The sequence below is a fragment of the Pteropus alecto genome, unplaced genomic scaffold, assembly GCF_000325575.1.
Source record: "Pteropus alecto unplaced genomic scaffold, ASM32557v1 scaffold61, whole genome shotgun sequence".
Lineage (NCBI taxonomy): Eukaryota > Metazoa > Chordata > Mammalia > Chiroptera > Pteropodidae > Pteropus > Pteropus alecto.
The window spans coordinates 14512564-14531800 of NW_006434835.1; the positions used below are offsets into that span (position 1 = coordinate 14512564).

At 33.7% G+C, this 19237-nt stretch overlaps 1 protein-coding gene and 1 pseudogene across 8 annotated transcripts in view; both read left to right on the forward strand.

The window, feature by feature from the left end:
- The window catches only part of NCOA1 (nuclear receptor coactivator 1), a 148590-nt gene that overhangs the window by 49542 nt on the left and 79811 nt on the right, over window positions 1-19237 (forward strand). For 6 of the 8 annotated variants that reach the window (XM_015588218.2, XM_015588219.2, XM_006910276.3 and 3 more), the window contains 2 exons: window positions 6138-6297; window positions 17345-17450. In XM_015588218.2, coding sequence (XP_015443704.1) covers window positions 17362-17450 — 89 coding nt within the window. In that variant the 5' untranslated portion in view covers window positions 6138-6297; window positions 17345-17361. Of the gene's footprint in view, window positions 1-6136; window positions 6298-17344; window positions 17451-19237 lie in introns of those variants that run through there. The other 2 variants (XM_025045737.1, XM_015588220.2) reach the window with 2 other exon arrangements.
- On the forward strand, window positions 1466-1583 carry LOC112478580 (annotated as a pseudogene).

Below are 19237 nucleotides of genomic sequence, written 5' to 3' on the forward strand. Positions count from 1 at the left end.
TGCTCTTTAGGAAAGAACTAAACACTTGTAGTTTAGGTGTTACGTTTCATTTTTAGCTCTTTGAATATGGACTCTCTCCAACACCCTTGTGTTTTTGTGGCAAACAGAGAGATAAATTACATTGCAGAACACTGCCGCCGAAATGGGTTTTCTTCAATTTGTAGAGATTATTTCGCACTTTGACTACTTTCAGCTTTCTTTCCTCCCTGTGTCCTCACCTCCAAACCTACATCTGATCCCTTGCATAGTAATTTAGTGTGCCCCCATGCCATTGCTACTGCTCTCGGATTTGTTTAGAAAGATTTTTATTATCTTTGAGCTTTTAACTTTATTATTGTTGTCGAATTAAAACAGTTTCACTAATTCCACAAATTAACTTTTTCAAAGGTTGTGTACCTCCTCTGTGCTGGTTAAAAAACATTCACTTATGAGCTTACGGTCTAGTGAGGAAGATTGGCAATAAAGACATAATCACACAAACAAATGTGTAAATGACAATTGTGGAAGATGCTAAGAAGAAAAAGAAAGTGCTATGAAAGTATAAGGGAAGGCTGATTTAGATTACTGGAGTAAAGAAAGAATTTTAGCTGAAGTTTGAACAATGATAGGAATTGGGCAGGTGAGGAAGATAGGAGGGATTATTCATAGCAGAGAATATATTGTAGTGAAAACTTTGGAGTGGGGGAAGGGATTGGGGAATAGGGGGAAACTGAGGAAAGACCAGTCTGGCTAAAGCACAGCATGCTAGGGGGAGACTGGCTCTGCTGTGAATTTTGGATTTTGTTGTAAGTGAGATAAAACCACATGGAAGAATATAAGCAAGAATAGGGTATTGGATTTGTATGTATGTGGATCGATGATTTATTTTTTAAATAGACTAGGTGGGGCTTGGTGATTGACAACATAGGGTGTGAGAGGGGAAAAGATTTGAAGTATAATATCTAGGTTAGTATAATTGGCTGGGTGTGAAGGTTTTTTTTTGTGTGTTTTTTTTTTTTTGGATAGGGAAGAGTCAAGGAAAAGGAAAATACAGGAGATTAGTTTGGAACTCCTTAATAAACAGGCAGATGCTTGCAGGTGTGGAGCTTAGAATAGAGCATAAAAATAGTAGGAGCATTCTTTTGAGGAAAACTTGTCTCCAAAATAGATGTGTTTATACTACATCTAGGACTAGTAGTATTTTGTTTATCTCTTTAATGTAAATGTGATTGTGGATGTAGAATCATTAATATTTTAGATTTAGCAGTTGATATGCAGGCAGTTAAACACACAGTTTTGGTTTTAAGGTTATAATCTGCCGTCTTTTTTAAAGGGAGGCAAAAAATAGAAACTGATACAACAAAGTACTCTGGATTGTCTTCTTACTATACTTTTTAAAGTTGTAGTTTATCTTTAAAATTTAAAATTTAAGCATCAGTATCTTCCTAGAAGCAGAAGAAAAATTAAAAACAAAAAGCCACATGAGGTCTTTGGCCATGCTACCCTGAACAAGCCCGATCCCATCTGATCTCGAAGCTAAGCAGGATTGGGCCTGGTTAGTACTTGGATGGGAGACCACCTAGGAAGACCAGGTGGTGTAGGTGTAAAAAATAAAAAATAAAAAATAAAATAAAAAGCCACATGAAGGTACGTAAATTTCCTGAATATGTATTACCAAAACAAATAATTAAAGAAATGCATGGTACCCAAGTCTGGCAAAAATTGAGGGAAAACACAATGGATGCCATCCTTTGGAAAGGTGGCTGACAAGTAGACGAGATATCAAACTAGTTGGCTGTGGTCTATTTATTAATCAAACACTTTACAGTGTTTACCATATGCCAAGCACTGTTTTAAATAACTTTAAAATATTAAGTGTTTACTCTCGTAACAACTCTGGAGTAGGTACAGGTATTATCCTGCTTTTTGTAGACGTAACCAAGGCATGGAAAGATGAAGGTCAGAAAGTTAGTAGCGGTGGCCTTGGGCTCCAGAATCCATACTTTTAATCATAATGCTGTACTACCTCAGTTGGAAGAAGGGATTGTGGTTGCCTGTAAGCGGATGTAGATAGCTAAAGCCCAGTTAATTTATTTCACTGGTGTGAGGTTTTATTGTGTTAATATACTAGAGTTCTGATCCATTCTACAATTGATGGGCATTTGGATTGTTCCTGTTTTTTGCTTTTACAAACGTTGCTAGCACGAACATTTTTCTTCATAACTCTTGTTGCACTTGTGCACATGTGTTAATAACGACTACATACTAAGGAGAAGTGAAATAACCTACATATTTTTTTATAAATATACATATTTTAAAATTATTTTTTAATGTTAATGCAGATATCTTGATTTCAAGTTTTATTTAAATCATATTTATCTTTGATTTGGAGAGCATGACTCCTGTGTCCTCACTAACAGGAAAGTTGGTAACGTCATTCTTTCTTCATTCTTCCATGAAAATCTTACAGTCTCTCCCAAGAAAACAGCTTATTTCTTCACACAACTTTTAAGATTCCTTCTTCTTTCTTAAATTTTGTTTGAGGTAGAATTAATAACTACACAGAGGTTACTACAAAATCTTAACTCCATGTAACCAAAATAATTTATAATTGTCACTAGTGTTAATGGTTATTTGTGACGACCCACTTACTGGAAGGCAACATAGCTGACTTAAGCTATTATTCCCAGCACACTGGGAATTTTGGCTAATATCCCTTTCTCTCCTCATCAAAAAGTATATCATAAAGAATTAAAGTTAGTGTCACTTTATAGGAAAAATAACCTTGCATCTGCACTAATTTTATTAAAGTAACATATAAACAATGTAAGCTTAAGTGTTGTTAGTAACAAAGTTACTTTCATCACACTTCACAGTTAATGCATTGCCCTTAGAGGTCTGAGTTTCTTTTACTTCCTCACAGCAGAGAGAACATTAGACCACAGCTTCTTTTGACACTCATCTCATAAAGTGACATTTGCTGACAAAAGATGGATTTCTTTTTTCTCCTTCTTTCCCAAAGTCAGAATCCATGGTTATCAGCTCGGGTATGGAAAGGCATTGTTCTAAAGCTGGTCGTTTTCCTAAACTTTCATGGTTAACTGTTGCATAGGCCGACCGCCTATTATTAATTCTGTTTCTGTCATATAATTCTTTATGTTGTTGAGTAATTTAAATTAATAATTGTTTCTTGAGAATGTCAGGATGATAGATTTTAAAATTCTCAAAAAGATATTAATAACATACATGAAGCAAAACTTTAAAAAGATTACAAAATAACAGATCGAAAATAAACAAAATGTTACAAATGATAACACAGTATTTAATTACTGGTAAAGGTAGTAGTTGAACACTCATTTAATATTGTTCCCTCCTCTAAACTACAACAAAAATAGTCATCAAGGGTTGGGTTTTTGTTTTGTTTTGTTTTTGCTTTTTAAATCATAAATCCAGATACATTCACTAGGAAAGCCCAGTTTTAAGTGAAGAAAGCTGAGGACCAGTTGAATTTGTACTTGTGAATGAATCTTCAAAGGACTTTAACAGTGGTAGTATTATGTAACTGTGCAAGTGGAGGTGAAGACGAGCAGGGAACTAAAATAAGGATTGTTTAAAAGCTATTTAAGAAACAGGTGCCTGCATCTCTTTTCACTCTGCCATTGTGCTAATACTGCCCCCATCTTGGTTGAGAGACTTGAAGTATATTTTCCAGGTTAAAACAGGGCTGCGAGACTAAGGGACACCAGGCACATCAGAGGTGGAGGGACATTAAATGAGCCTTGGGGTTTCGAATGTTGAGAGCCCCTGCTGTCTTCTTCATTATTGGCTTCTGGAACTGAGGCCTTTATCTTCCATGCAGAAAACAGGAAGACTCTTCTGTGAAGAATCTGGTGAACCCAAGAAGAAAAATCTAAAGGCGAAAGAACTGTGCATAAATACCTATACTCTAGTTGGTAGATTTGTTTCTTATTGGGGTACAGGTTAACAATTTCAAAACTACTTTGTGTGTATACAGGTGTTGAACAAATAAGTAAATAAGTGGTAGATTTTAGCCAACTAAGATGCTCATTCTCCGTACTAACAAGGGAAATGCAAATTGAAACGAGATCCCATTTTCATTCATAAGATGGGTTTAAAAAAAAAGGTCTGATTATGTCAAGTGTTGGAAAGAATACAGAGAAAATGATTTTCTCACACACTGCTTAGTTGGCGTATGAAACAATCATTTTGGCAAGCAACTTGATAAATGCCGAGTAGAGTGGAAGATACACAAATACTACAACTCATAAATTCCACTTCTGAATGTTGCTATTAGAAATTCTTGCACTTGTGCTTTTGAAATATGAACAAGAAACCATGTACAAGAATATTCAAATACAAGAATGGCTTATTAAGATAAGGCATATTGACATGTATATGTGAACAAAACACACATACACACACACACCCTCATCAAGGTTAGAACTCTAAAACAATGTATGAAATCAGCAAATGCAGAATATGTGTAGTATGCAATTTAAACATGTATATTTTAAAACATTAAATATCAACGTATATTGTTTATTGACATATATATGATATAAAAAATTGACCATAAGGGTATGTCCTAATTCATGATGATGGTTGTTTCTCTCAAAGAGAGGGGCAGTGAACAAAGTGGATGATGTATGGGTGTGGGGACCTTTGACTTATTGGTAATGCCTTATTTCTTAAAAAAGAAAATGTATTAAAAATGTACTATTGTTAATTCTGGATCCATAGATATATATTTGTTCTATTTCTCAATATATATGTGGATTTTAGCCCTGCACATCTGCCTAATCCAAAATAACAAAGAGTGTTTTATAGATTCCCTTTTTACCCTTTCTGTGTTGGGTGCATTATAGGAGGTGCTCTTCTATCACCTTGCTTCCTCATCTGATTCTTAAATCAGATTGAATTTAAGAAATTAAATTGAATAAATTAATAAATTAAATTAAAGGAATTGAGGTGCTGCATTAGCCTACACTTGTGCCACAATCCAGCTTTGGAAGCAGATAATGAAGACAGAAAAGCCTTACCCTTGAGGGGAAAATGGGACCTCGTAATGGGAAGCCTCCAGGCAGGCCCAGTAGCTATGGGGGTCCGTGAGGAGTTTGCACCATCCATATCAGATAACTGTCTCTGGATTCCTCGGGGAGAGGTAGTGAGGAAAGACTTTTAAAAAAGCGAACTCTGAATAGCACAGATGATTATATAATAATTACTGGAGAGATACATTTTAGGAATAATAAGCTTACTGATTTTGTAATAACAGTCAAACATCAGATCATCAGCCCTGCTCTTTTTCGTCTTACTCCATATTCCTCCTCCTGTCTTTGGTTCTCTTTGTGTCACCTGTGTCTGGGTCTCTATATTTTCTCCCTTACTGTACTGCCCTTCTTACCATGATTTCCCCCTCATGTTATCTAGCTGTCTGTCAGCTCTAAAGTACATTCAGATGCCTCAAACCAATGAGGCTGTGCTCTTCTCCTTTAGGGCTAGCCTCCCACTACACAAGTGGTGTACAGGGAAGAGTACTCTTAAGAGATAAGTCTTATAAATTATAAGTCTAGATCTCATTCAGTACAGTTCTTTTTTTTTTTTTCAGTGATCAAATACCCTACATTTCTGCTGGCTTTTGGTAATTTTTCAATGTCTTCCAACAGTTATTTTTTCTATTTTGTCCAGAGTTAATAATTGTTATCTGTGGATGAGTTAGTCCAATACAGGAGAGTCTATCATTACTGGAACCAGAGCTCATGCCTTTTTAAGTATTATGAATATAAAAATGTTTTCATTAAAAAATTTGAAGTAAAACATTATAGTAACTTTCATACATAGTGAGGATTACAGAAATCAAAGAAAAAATTAAATGCAAACTGAAAACATGAAATCAATGTTTATACGTAGAAAAAAGATAAATGTACAAATGCAGCCAGAAAAAAAATTTAGAAGACATATAAAGAAATCTTTCAGAAGACTAAGTGGCAGTCTTAAATAGGAATACATATTTGTTTGGCCTTAAAAGCTGTATTTTCTTTCTTTACCTAGCATTTCTGACCTTGATCATTTCTTAGACAATAAATGACAATCTCACCTCCCTTCCGCTTTTATTTTTTTCTTCTCTTTTGTTATAGTTGTTTGCATAATTGGCCTTCCGTGAGGTGAGAGTGGAGAGATCAGAGCCATCTCTGGAGAACACCTTTGCCCCATTCCCCTGGAAGCTGCCCCGCCCCCGGAGTACTGACTTGACCCTATCTGTTTTGAGGACTCATTATGAACAAAGAAGTCTCCCAGGTAGGAATTATAGCTCTGGTTTTAAAGAGCTTTGTCTCTACTAAAGTATGAAGAGAAAATGATTATCTGTTGACTCGTATTTTTATAGAAAGATGTGTTTGATCTGAGAAGCTTTACGATTATCATAAAACATGTGCTGACATTCCTAATTGAAAATGTTAGAAAAGTTTTAGATTACACTTTATAAACAGCTTTAATGCACAATGAAGTTAATATATAGGCTTTAGTAAGGGAATGATAGAGGCTTCACTTTATGAAGGAGAAAGGGAGAAAAAATAGAATAAGCTAGTGATTAAACTCTGGCTTAGATGTCTTTTTCTTTAACTCACTGTTCAGTGAATGACTGAGAAAGTCATATTTTCTTCATGTCACAATGAAAATATCTTTTCAGTTTCTCCTTAATACTTATTAAAAATAGTTTTAAACTGCCAAATAGTTGCAAGATTGGTAGACTGAACACCTCTATGCCCACTGCCCAGTTTTACCAATTGTAAGCATATTGTTACATTTGCTTTATCTCTCTCTATATTTACTACTACTTCTTCTGCTCTTCCTCTTCCACTACCATTATGATGATGATGATGAATCATTTGAGAGTAAGTTTTAGACACTTATGATCTGTTCACTACTAAATATTAATTATGTGTCTCCTACTTAACCACAGCATAATAACCACATTCAGGAAACTTAACATTTTTATTATTATTATCTAATATATAGTTGATATTAAAATTTTATCAGTTGTCTGATCCAGAATCACACATTGCATAGTTGTCACATCTCTTTGATTACTTTAATTTGGAATAGTTTACCAGCTTTTCTTTGTCTTCCATGATATCTACATTTTGGAAGAATACAGGCCAGCTCTTTTGTATGTGACACTTGTTTTGAGTTTGTCTGTTTTTATCTTCCTTTCTAAAGAGACTATGACATGCGACTTTGGAAATTCATGGATTTGTTACTGAGGACCTGTCTCGAGAACAAAGCCTAAAAAGATTTTTTTCAGAAGGAAGTTTGTTAAAGCATAATAGGAACCCAAAATTCCAGAAGATAGAGTCCTAAAAACAAGTTAGATATTATTGAAATGAATTTTCTATGTGTGTGCATATGTATACATAGAAGTTTATAATCTAAGATTTACAAATTTTTGGACAAAAATTAGGATTTATAAAGGTAGAACTTTTAATTTTGAAAGAATAGCACATTTACATTTTAAAGTTGATTTACATCTTATAGGAAATAATTGGTTTTATAGTATAATGACCATAGAAGATAAGTCAGGATTATATATATGATCAATTTTATTTATTTCTATATTATGTTTGGACTAAGAATTGAAAAGATTCTCTGTTTATATGTTTGAGAACCTTATGTTATACCACCCAAGATTTTTTGATGTGGTATAATTTAATGTCAGCTTTTCTGGGAGACCACTAATGAAGAAATGTTTTAGTGTAGAGGCAGAAGCAAAAATTGGAATCTGTAGTTAGCTTTTCTGCATATTAGTTATGTAACTGTAGGTTACTTGTACAAGTTAAAGCATAGCCAGATTCTGGAACCAAATTACCTAAGAATGATTTTTACTTCTGCCACTTAAGATGTTGGGTAGATTAAGTAACCCATGCTTCAGTTTCCTTATCTTTAAAATGGATTATAATGCTGCTTATTTCATATTTTATGAGTGAATGAATTAGTAAGGTTTATGGATAAATAATATAAGTTAGATGCTTAGAACAGTGGTTGACACATAGCAAATCCTATAAAAGTGTTAGCCATCATCATTGTCATCGTCATCAGACCATAGTTTATTAGTCAGATAAAACTGTTGAACTCAGAGATTCTGTGAAGTGGAGGTAATAATAATATACACTTCATAGGGCAGTTTTGAGAAATAAATGATTTAATACATATAAAACACAAATACTCAAGTATATATATTATTATATTGTTATTTCCTTTAATTAAGTGTATATTAATGGGCTTACATTTTTTGTGAACCTTTTTATTAGTTTGTTCCTCTCAAATTCTTTGTTACTACTGACTTTATACTGTAAAAGTGGGAACAGGCAAGATAGGCATTCTGTATCTTTTATGTGGCTTATAGTCAAAAAGTTTGAGAAAGCTGTACTAGGTTACAGTTGCTGGTGTCCCTTGTATTTTGAAATTTTGTAAATCTTAGCCTCCTGTTTAATTTCTAAGCATTATTTTCATACTTGTTATTCCGTTGAGAACACTGGAAGTGAAACTTGTTTAAAGTTAGTCTTTAGTTGGGCATGGAAGGGTTATAACTAGATAAGTTAGTATCATCATTGAGGAGATGTTAATACTATTTAACCAGCTATTTACCTGAAATGCTTGGGTAATTTTTTTTTTTTTCATTTTTCAATGTGTATCAATAATATTTTGCCAAATATAAATGAATCAAGTGAATTGGCTTAAGTTTTAAGCTGGCCTTTTAAAAATGCATACTCTTTCTATAAATTTGGGCACTAGGGATTATGTGGAGATTTATATTATAATTTTATTCATGCCCTGTTCTCTTCAGTTGGGGTAATGACCCTGAAATTAAATGGAGGTTTACCTGAGTTGATAATTTTCTAGTGCCCTCAAAATATAATTCTGTTGTTTTGTCAAATTATTTCGATGCATGCTGCTCTATTACTTTGGCACTTCTGCTACCTTAAACATCAGAGATTAAATTTCTCTCTCTATATTTTTTTATTGGCTTATATGTATACATTTAAACCATATTGTATTATGAAATGAGTTTCTGAAATATTTCAAGGAAATCAAACGACTCTGATCAGGGGCTTAATTATTTTAGCTATTGGAGTAATTTTATGTAATAAGTGTGATTATTTGGTTTTTGATAATCATCTGTGGATTACTTAGGTCTAATGCTGATCATCATTCTCTCTGGTCCCCAGCTTCTAGCTGTTTTTCTGCTCATTAGTGTTTGAGTCTGTGAAAGAGGGTGGAGTTGGTAGAACAAGACACACATTGAAATTTTTGTCACTTAATTTTGTGTCTGTGATCTTTTTTTAAGGTTGTTTACCTGCTTGCTAGACTATTATAAATTGTTCTCCTATGCACACAAGTATATATTAAATACTTGTTGTTTGCACAGTTAATGACAGCTGTAGTCAGGAAGTTTGATTTTAATCTTTTCATTTTTGTTTTTTAAAGAAATTCCAACATCTTTTTCACAAGTTAGAACAATGTAGAACTGATTTTTGGAAGCCATGTACAGTACATCTCTAATTACCCAAAGTCATTAAGTAACTGGAATCACCTAATGAGTTTCATAGATTTACAAGGAAATGTTGAGAGTATTTTTGCTAAATTGTTTAAGAAGATAGCTGTCACAAATATGTATTTTATATGCTATTTTTCCTCATTAACAAATTCATACCAATAAGTATTTTAGCAAGGCAAATGCATATAGGTTTATTTTTTATCTTAAAAATTATATTTTATAAAAAAAAGTAAATAAATAAAAAAATAAAAGAAAATGGATCTGTGCTAAAAATTCTATTTTAAATACTTAATGTGAGGAATTTAAAATATTGAGTTTTAAAACTAATTCGATTTTCCTCTTCTTCCTACATATTTGTTAATAGAAAAAAAATAAACTTACACTTTTCCAAACTTATTCTTTCCATTTAAAAAAAATTAGTGCAAAGAAAAAAAGCATTATCTCAGTCTGTAGAATAAACTTTCAGTAGTAAACATAAATTTGTTAAATACATTGTTTTAAAGAGTATACTTCTAGAATTTGCCAAGTCCTCGATAATGTCTTTATTAGCATAAGAAATTTAAAAGACTGCATGGGATTTTCTTTTACAGAAAACACTTTAACAAATATTTGATATTTTATAGAATTGATTAAATAAGATGAAATGATGTCTTTATTTTTAAGAATTCATTGCTTTAAATCTGTTTATTTGCCTTTGCTTTCTATTCCTGGACGTAATGGTTAAGATACTGGCAGAGACTTATGGGACAGGGACTCCTCTCTGGGCTAGGGATAGTCACTGTCTGAATTTGGTCCATTGTTCTGTGGGTTCAAAGAGAATTTTTGTTTCCAGATGTTTAAGAAAATCCTTTTTCAGTCATTATTAGCTTGAAAATACTGTTGTTGTTTTTTACAAAAATTAGTAGGTAGGCAAAGGAACAAAAGGTATGGCCCATACACAGGAAAAATAGCAAAAGCAATAGAAACTATCATTAAGGAAGCTCAGACATTGTACTGATTAAAGAAAGAAGAAAAAGTTGGACTTCATCAAAATTAGAAACTTTTATCAAAAACACTTTGAAAAGTGAAAACACAAGATGGGAGAAAATTCGCAAATCGTGTATCTAATAGGAGTCTAGTACCCAAATATAAAGAACTCTTAGGAGGACTTAGCAATAATAAGACAAATAACCCATTAAAAAAATAATAGGCAAAGGACCTGAATAGACAGTTCTCCGAAGAAGATGTACAAATGGCCAATAAGCATGTGAAAAGATACTCAGTGTCATTAGTGATTAGGGAAATGTAAATCAAAATCATAATGAGATACCATTTTTACTCGCAAAGGTAGCTATTATGAAAATAAATTTGCAAAACAAAATAATTTTTGATGGGGATGTGGAGAAATTGGAATACTTGTACATTGCTGGTGAGAATTTCAGATGGTTACAGCCACCATGGAAGACAGTGTGGCAGTTCCTCAGAAAGTTAGAGTCACAATATGACTGAGTAGTTCCACTCCTAGGTATATATTTAAGAGAATTGAAAGCATGTTCACACAAAAATTTATATATAAAGTTCTTAGCATCATTATTGATAAATACCCCCCAAATGGAAGAAAACTAAATGACAATTAATGAATAGATAAACAAAATGTGGTGTATCCAAACAATGGAAATTTATTTAACCAGAAAAAGGGTAATAAAAATCCTAAAGTCCCCATTCTTTCTTATCACATGAGAAAGATTTCGGTTGTCATTGAAATGAAAAGACAAATTGAAAACTTCTTTTAGAGTACTATGGGTGTTTGAGGACTCTAGTTTGAGAAACATTTCTTTATGGCAGTTACCCAGTGCAGGAGCTCTTTGTTTATCATGATTTTTACTCAGTGATACTTTTCAGACAACTACCAACTTGGGGAAGTTTGGCTCTCAGAGTGTCTCGCTCATCATATCTATGCTCCTCTATGCAAATTGTCTACTAAACACTTTAAAGTATATTATTAGAGTTATTTATTAACTGTTATTGATTTTTCAAGTTGCACAGTTCTCAGCTAAATCCCAGAGATGAGTGACAGATTTCTTATGTAGAAATGTATAACTCAACTGAAATACAAAGCCCTGACCTATTTCTTCAGCCCCACCTATTTGGTTTAGTCTGGCCCATTTGAACAGAGGTAGATGTGGTTTTTAGTTCCTAAAACTGCTCTCTAGAGATTGCATGAGATTGGGTATAATTTAGCAAGTCTTTTTAAATCAACCAGTGTACTTTACTTAGAAACCTTACCTCATTTTAAAAGGCGATATGCAAATTGGTTTCCTGAAACCAACTTTCTTAATGAACTTTATTTAAGTACTATTACTGTCAAATATAAAGCCATCCCACAAATATAACAGCTATAGTAGTTTTCACTCATCAGAGGTTTTGCATTCCACTGTTTATTGTTTTGTAAATAGAAAGCACTTCATATCAGAATCATATCATCAGCAAAGTATTGATGATTCTCTCCTAACTTCTTACTATTGGTTCTTATTTTGGTAGGCCAGCCTGTCTGGCTGCTGTCGAATTGTCTGACAATTCCTCAGCCCCAGAATCCCAGATAAATTTAGCAGATGTCTATCTTCTGCCAGTAGTCTGAGGGTAGCACAGTATGGAGAATCTTGTTTTAAATCCAGATTTATTTTTTGCTCAAAGTTATCCAGTCTGTGAGATTGTATTATTTATGTTTACAGTTGTATACCTGTAATATATCTTTGTGTGTCTACAGTACTATGAAATATTGTAGATGGTTTCTCTGAAATACTAGATATTTACCTTTTCAGATTAGAAGTGGTGTTCTCCAATTTCTAGACCAGAAAGGTCCTTTTTTTCCTCCATTAAAATAGAGGAACAAGAATTTCAAGAAAGCTCAATTTCTCAATTATAGGAAAGAATTCCAAAGCATTATGAAAGATTCCAGAGAAGATTTAACCATAAAAAAAAAAAACACCTTAAATATCCTTTAAAAAATTTAAATGTTTAATCTCTCTGATTCATCACCTATTTTAGCTTCTTTATCTTTTAGGCATGACATTAGATACTGAATATACAGTAAAAAGGTCTAGTAACTGGCTTTGAATTCACAATATAGAAGAGGAGAGAAACGAGAGAATTATAATTTATATCACATTATAATAAGAAATACATGCCCAGGAGTATTTTAAGTCCAGTAGAATTCCAGATGGGTAAATTCTCAGATGAGTATAACCTAACATCTTTGGAGACAGAGAAGGTGGGCACCTAAGGAAATAAGAAGTGGCTCCTGAGCATGGAGTATAAGTTAGCTAAAACTCTTTTTTTCTTGGATTTTAGCAAACTCTAAAGTCTTCTTTCATTTTCTTCCATGTTCATCATTTTCTTCTCTTTTATTTCTACTTTTGTTGCAAAGTTTAGAGTTGATGCTTGTTCATTATGATAAATTTATTGCATAATTTTCTTTTCATATTAATAAACTTTAAAATATTTACAATGCATTTCTACATGAAAATAAAATTAAGTGGCTTCTTATGTGATATTTGGTTGACTTTGTTTATGCATCAATGGATCTCTATTGGAAGAGAAGGTAACAGTCTTATTAATTACAGTAATATATTACTTAGCTGATTATTCTTGTTCTGTGTTTGGGTTTCAGAATGGATGCTAACAAAACCACTTTGGGTCTTTCAACCTCTTTTTGTTGTTGTGATTATTGTTGCCAAGTCTGGAATACTGACCTTTGCATTGAGGTCGTCCACCTTAAATTGTAATTATTTTCCTAATATAGGTACTTCTCTCTCTCTCAGCAAGAGGTTTAACAAATTTTTTTATGATGACATTAATCCATAAGGTAGCTCATCTCATTTATTTATCATTAATATCTGAAACTTCAGAGTTCGTCATGTTTTATAAATGTTGAGTTTGAGGTGTCAGTGGGATTTCAAATAGAAATGTCCACTTAGCAGTTGGAAACTTAGATACCAAATTTTGAGATGATAAAGATTGTACTTATCCTTCATGGAGGAAGTCTTAGAACAAAAATCAGAACTTGTCATTCCTGTGTTGTTAACCCTCTCGTGATTGCATAATTCACTCAGTAAAGTTTCAGTCCTTGAAATGGTTTTTAAGGCCTTACATAATGTAGCCTCCCATTATCTCTCAGATCTCATCTCCTACTCCCTCACTCTCTTGTTCTAGCCACACTGATCTCTTTCATGATTCTCAAAAAGCATAGTTATGCCCCAGCCTTAAGGTCTTCTGCCCTTCCCTTTTCCCCTGCCTGGAGCACTCTTTCTGCAGACACCCTTTGCAATCCTTCACCTCCTTCAAGTCTCAGCTTCTCAGCAAGGACTTTCCAAACTACTTACTTAAAATTGCTGCCCTCTTAAAATTGTTGCCTCATTTTTCTCCATAGCACTGACAACCTTCTCATTAACTCTTTAATTTACTTTTTAATTTTATTTATTGTCTTTCTCCCTCACAATAGAATGAAGCTCTGTGAAGACAGTGATTTTATAAATTTAGTCACAACTGAATCCCTACTACGTAAAACAGAAGCTGCCATGTAGTAGGAGGTCAATATATATTTGTTGCTAAGTTAATTTGAGCTACCTACATTGAGATCAATTTTTAGTTTTCTTACTAATGTTTACCTTTGCCGAGAACATGGGATATTGCCAAAGATTTTATTTTTAAGACCTTCCCTTAAGGTCGAAACTAAAATTAACATATATAATCTATATGTGTGTACATAGTGATTATATGGAGTATACAACATATAATCTGTTTCTATATAGATTATACGTAATATATAACAACATATAATCTATAAACACTTGATTGGATGGGTGTTTGGTAGACACACAGTGGACGAGAGCTGATGCAAGTTTTATATATTATGTTAAGGAGGTCAAATGTTGTCATTTGCTGTGAACATGGGATATTACCAAAGATTTTATTTTTAAAACCTTCCATTTAACAGTCGGAAACTTACATACCGAATTACTGAGATGATAAAGGGCAATGAGGATTTAGTGAAGGGTTTTAGGCAAGAGGTTCACATGATCATCAGGTGCTCAGGGAGACTGTCTGGGAAGCTATTTTAGGAGTCCGGCAGGAGCCGATGAGAAAATATGAGGAAGGGGTGGATTTTAGAAATATGTAGGAAGTAAAAATTGGCAAGTTTCGGTATTTGCTTGCATGTGGAGTATGAGGGAAAACGCCAGTGTACCAACTGAGAGAAAAAATATGTGAAGAGGGATGTTAAGCTCATTTTGGAAAGTTGAATTTGAGGTACCTGTGTGACTTCCAGTTGGAGATATCTGGTGAGGAGTTGGATTGTGGGTCTAAGACCCAGGAGTTTTGGGCTGGAGATGGAGATTTGGGAGTAATCCACAGAGATTTTTTTTTTTTTAAATCATGCCGAGTGAGCAATATCACCCTGGAATAATGTGTGGATGGTACGTGCTAAAAAGAGGCCTCGGACCTCTTAGAACCATGGGGGATTCTACCCCCCCCACCCATGCACGCGTGTGCGCGCGCGCACACACACACACACACACACACGTCAACAGGTGCTGAGAATTCATGGCATAAACATCACTTCTTCAGAGAAGCCTCAGTTGAGCCCCTAATTAAAATTAGGTATCCTCTGTTGTTTTTGTTTATGAACCCTGTTCTTTTCCTTTATAATTTTGGTCACGATTTAAAATTATATATTATTTTTGTGTTTTATTTGTTTATGCTTCCACTCCATGAGGGCAGGAACCTCTTTTGCTGTTCACCAACTGCTCAGCTCATAGCACACTGCCTGATACATGATAGATGCTTGATTTATTAGCTAAGTAAATGAAGAAAGTGCAGGCTCACAGAAGACAATGGATGATAGTGTTTCAGAGGGAAACAGTTTCAAATGCTACTCCAAGCAATCCAGTAAAATAATAATAACAGCATATATTGAGCCCTAATGAATGAAGAAATAAAAGTGTTCATTATATTTGTCGATGAAGTATGGGATGAGTTATCTACTGAGTGAACACTACCCCTCATGGAGCTCTATCTAAAGGGGAGATAATAACAGTAGCCAACACTCTCCAGGAATTTGCAGTGTGTTCTTTACATGCACTATTTCATTCAGTCTTCACAATAAATCTAAAGCTAGGTAGGTATAGTTATTATCCATCCCTATGTCACAGATGAGGAATTAGGTTTAAGGACATTATGCACTTTGCCCAAGAATAGGTAGTTAGTGGTTAAGCCAGAACTTAAACAAGAACTTTCTGACCCGAAAGCCCATGCATTTGACCACCGTGCTGCGGTAGGGAGATCCAGTAGATTCCTCGTCAGGGAAGTGACATTTTGAAAATGACATTTGAGCAGGATTGGTTTTGCTGCTGTTTATAGGACAGATTAGAAGTACGAGTGACTGGAATTGAGAAACAAGATAAAAGGATCTGCGTTCATCTAGACTGAGCTATTTGGTTTCAAACTAGGGTCATAACTGTATTTGAGAATGAAGGAGGGGACAACCTAAGATCTCTTGTTAAGGAAGAATTGATACAACATAGATATCAATTAAAAATGAGGTATTAAAGAGCGAGTAAAAAATAATTACAAGATTGCAGTCCTAGGAGTTGGAAATTTTCATGAATTGCATTTCTAATATGAAGTCAGAAATGTGCCTTTTTGAGTACATGAAGTAATAAATTTATGATTAGAATTTTAGGTATTTGTACACTGAAAGGCAATATGACAATCTTTGGTATTGAGAAAGGGTTAGAGACAGAAAATTTTAGGACTAGAGAAAAAGAATTTATTCAAATATATTAATTAAAGCCATGTGAAAGATTCTTATGGATCTCAACATTCTTTATAATAAACTTTACCAATGTGGCTGCCAACATGTGGTACCATAATTTGATAATTTTAGAATTTAAGAAAAAGTTGAAGATTTTTCCCATTTAACAATGATAGATGGAGTGAAAGAGAATGAAGAGGTATGTCGTTTGGCCTTAATAAAATCCAAAAGGTAGTAATGAATATAAGGCCAGGGATAGGATTTTGAGTTTCATTACGGATCCTACAGAGAATAGTGGTTGATAGATACAGATCAGAAGGGATCTTTAAGTGCTGTCACTAACTGGCACAACATGTGAGAGAGAGACCTGGCTGGCATGCTAGGAGAAATGACTTTGTGTTCTCTGGCATCTGTACCGAGATCCTAACATAACTAAACATTTGATCTTTGTCACTTAACTACATAAACACAAGGTTAGGAGTATAGAAATTCATAGTTGATAAGTACCAAATCTAGTCCATTGCTTTAACTTTGATCATGTATATGTTATTTATTTTCCTATTAATATAAAATCCAAACTTTAGGAGTAGACATTGTTTTACATCCTTTTCAAAGTAGAGTCAAAAATAAATAAATATAAAAAACAATTTATCTGACTTCCACTTATATTCAGTTTTTACATTTACATATGAAAATGACTTTTTTGGAAAATATCTCAGTATCACATTATTTTAACAATGTTTTCATCCTAATCTCTATGATTTTCATAAAGGATTATTAATTTTATTTTACAGACACAGAAAAGAAAGTATAGAAACACTAAATAGCTGAGGACTTGTGTTTTTGCAGAGATGTGGATGGGTGCTTTTATGTTGGCTGTAATTATCTATTCATTGGGAGACTACAGTGTTTGGACATTTTCTAACATAAGGAGCTTCCTTTTCCCCTTTGATTGGCAAGTTCATCAGGGTAGATTTCTTATCATTGTCCTTTCTTTTTAGGTGTGAAGTTTTTCAACATGAGTGGCCTCGGAGACAGTTCATCCGACCCTGCTAACCCAGACTCACATAAGAGAAAAGGATCGCCATGTGACACACTGGCATCAAGGTAGGAACACTCTTTTCTTAGTCTATTTCTGGCAGAGCTGCTTTATCATTTTCATTGCCATTTTAGAGCTTTTGTTTCATCCACTCCAAGTTTACTGGCCTTTGTCGAGTCCCTCACCATGTTCTCTTCCTTCCCCAGGGCCCAGATACATGCTGCTCCCTCAGTCCAGCTTGCTCCCTCTAGATTCCCTGTAGCCAACATTTACACATCCTACAGATGCCAGTTTAGTCTGTACTTCCTTAGAGGGAGCCTTTGCTTTCTTCCATAACTATTATGTCAAATCTCCCTTATTCGTGTATCTGTCTCACACGTATTTTTATAGCTCTGAACCAAAATTTCAGGATTTTGATAGTTAGTGTGATTATTTTAGGAGCCCCTGGCTTCTCCACTACACGCTAACCTGCCATTATGTAAGGACCTTGTCTGTTCTTAACTCACTATTTTATCCCCAGTTCCTAGCACAATGTGTTGCTTATATATAAAGGATACAGTAAATATTTGCCAAATGAGTAAATAAATCCATTGTACATCTTTAACGGCTATCTTAGAACATTATGGTATTTAGTAGAACTAAGAAATATATTGGTATGATATCAAGATTTTAAAGAATGATCATTTGTAGAATTAAATATTTGTATGTTATAAGGAATATGATCACCTTAAATAGACTAAAAGAGAATTATTGCTAAGGAGACTCAGAAAAGATTTTAACAGGAGAGTGCCAAGGCACCAAGCTGGAGAAAGAAAAGGGACTATTTCCCTTACAGTTAACACTGTCACAGAAAGATGATACTAACCTAAGGACTCATAATCACAGGTGATTGTCCAGATGCTGGGAGGAATGGTAATATCAAGATACGATCCAGATTTGTTTTGTCAAAGTTAATGTTCTTTATGTCTGTACATAAAGTCAGTCCTACTTAAAGGAAAACTTAAGAATAAGTAAATAAAACTAATGTCTTTTACATTTAATTTTTTATTTGGGAAAATTTTAAAAACCTCTAGAAGAGTACAGACTAGGAAACTACGTATACCCACCACATATAATTGATAAATTTTGCTGTATTGTTATTATTTTATTAATGTTTTATTATATTTGAATAGTCTTATCTAAGTAAAAGTAGAAAAATGATTAATGAATAAACTGATTTATCTGCAGTTAATTCCTCCAGTCTTTTTAATAGTTATGTATAAGTATCTGTGAGCAATACAGAATGTTTATTATTTATATATTGTATAATACTGTATATGGTTATCTACAGTATACTTTTAGAGCAATATAGAATGTTTATTATTTATATATTGTATAATACTGTATAGGGTTATCTACAGTATACTTTTTTAAGCATGGCTTTTGAAATATAAATATACATAAATTCAGTCCTAATTCCTTTTGACATAGTATTATGCCAGTGTATTACATTTGAAAAATCCATATCCCTACAAATAGACATTCCCTATAGATCAACAACTTTTCTGTTACAAATTTTTGTTCTTAGAGCTTGCCCTGCAGCAGACATCCATATACACACCTCCTATTTATACAGAAGAGTTTCTTTAGGTTCTTTGCACATTTTTTATGTAACTACCACATTGTTCTTCAAATGACAAGCATGGGGAATTCCTTTTTTCTCACATCCTTACCCACTGTTCTCTCCTCACTTTAACTTTTTGCCAGTGTGGGGTTATAGTTTTAAGTACATTTCCTTGATAACTAGATAAGTTGATCATAATTTTTGTTTTTTACTGCCCATGATGTTTGCCTCTTCTATGAATTTCCTGCTTGT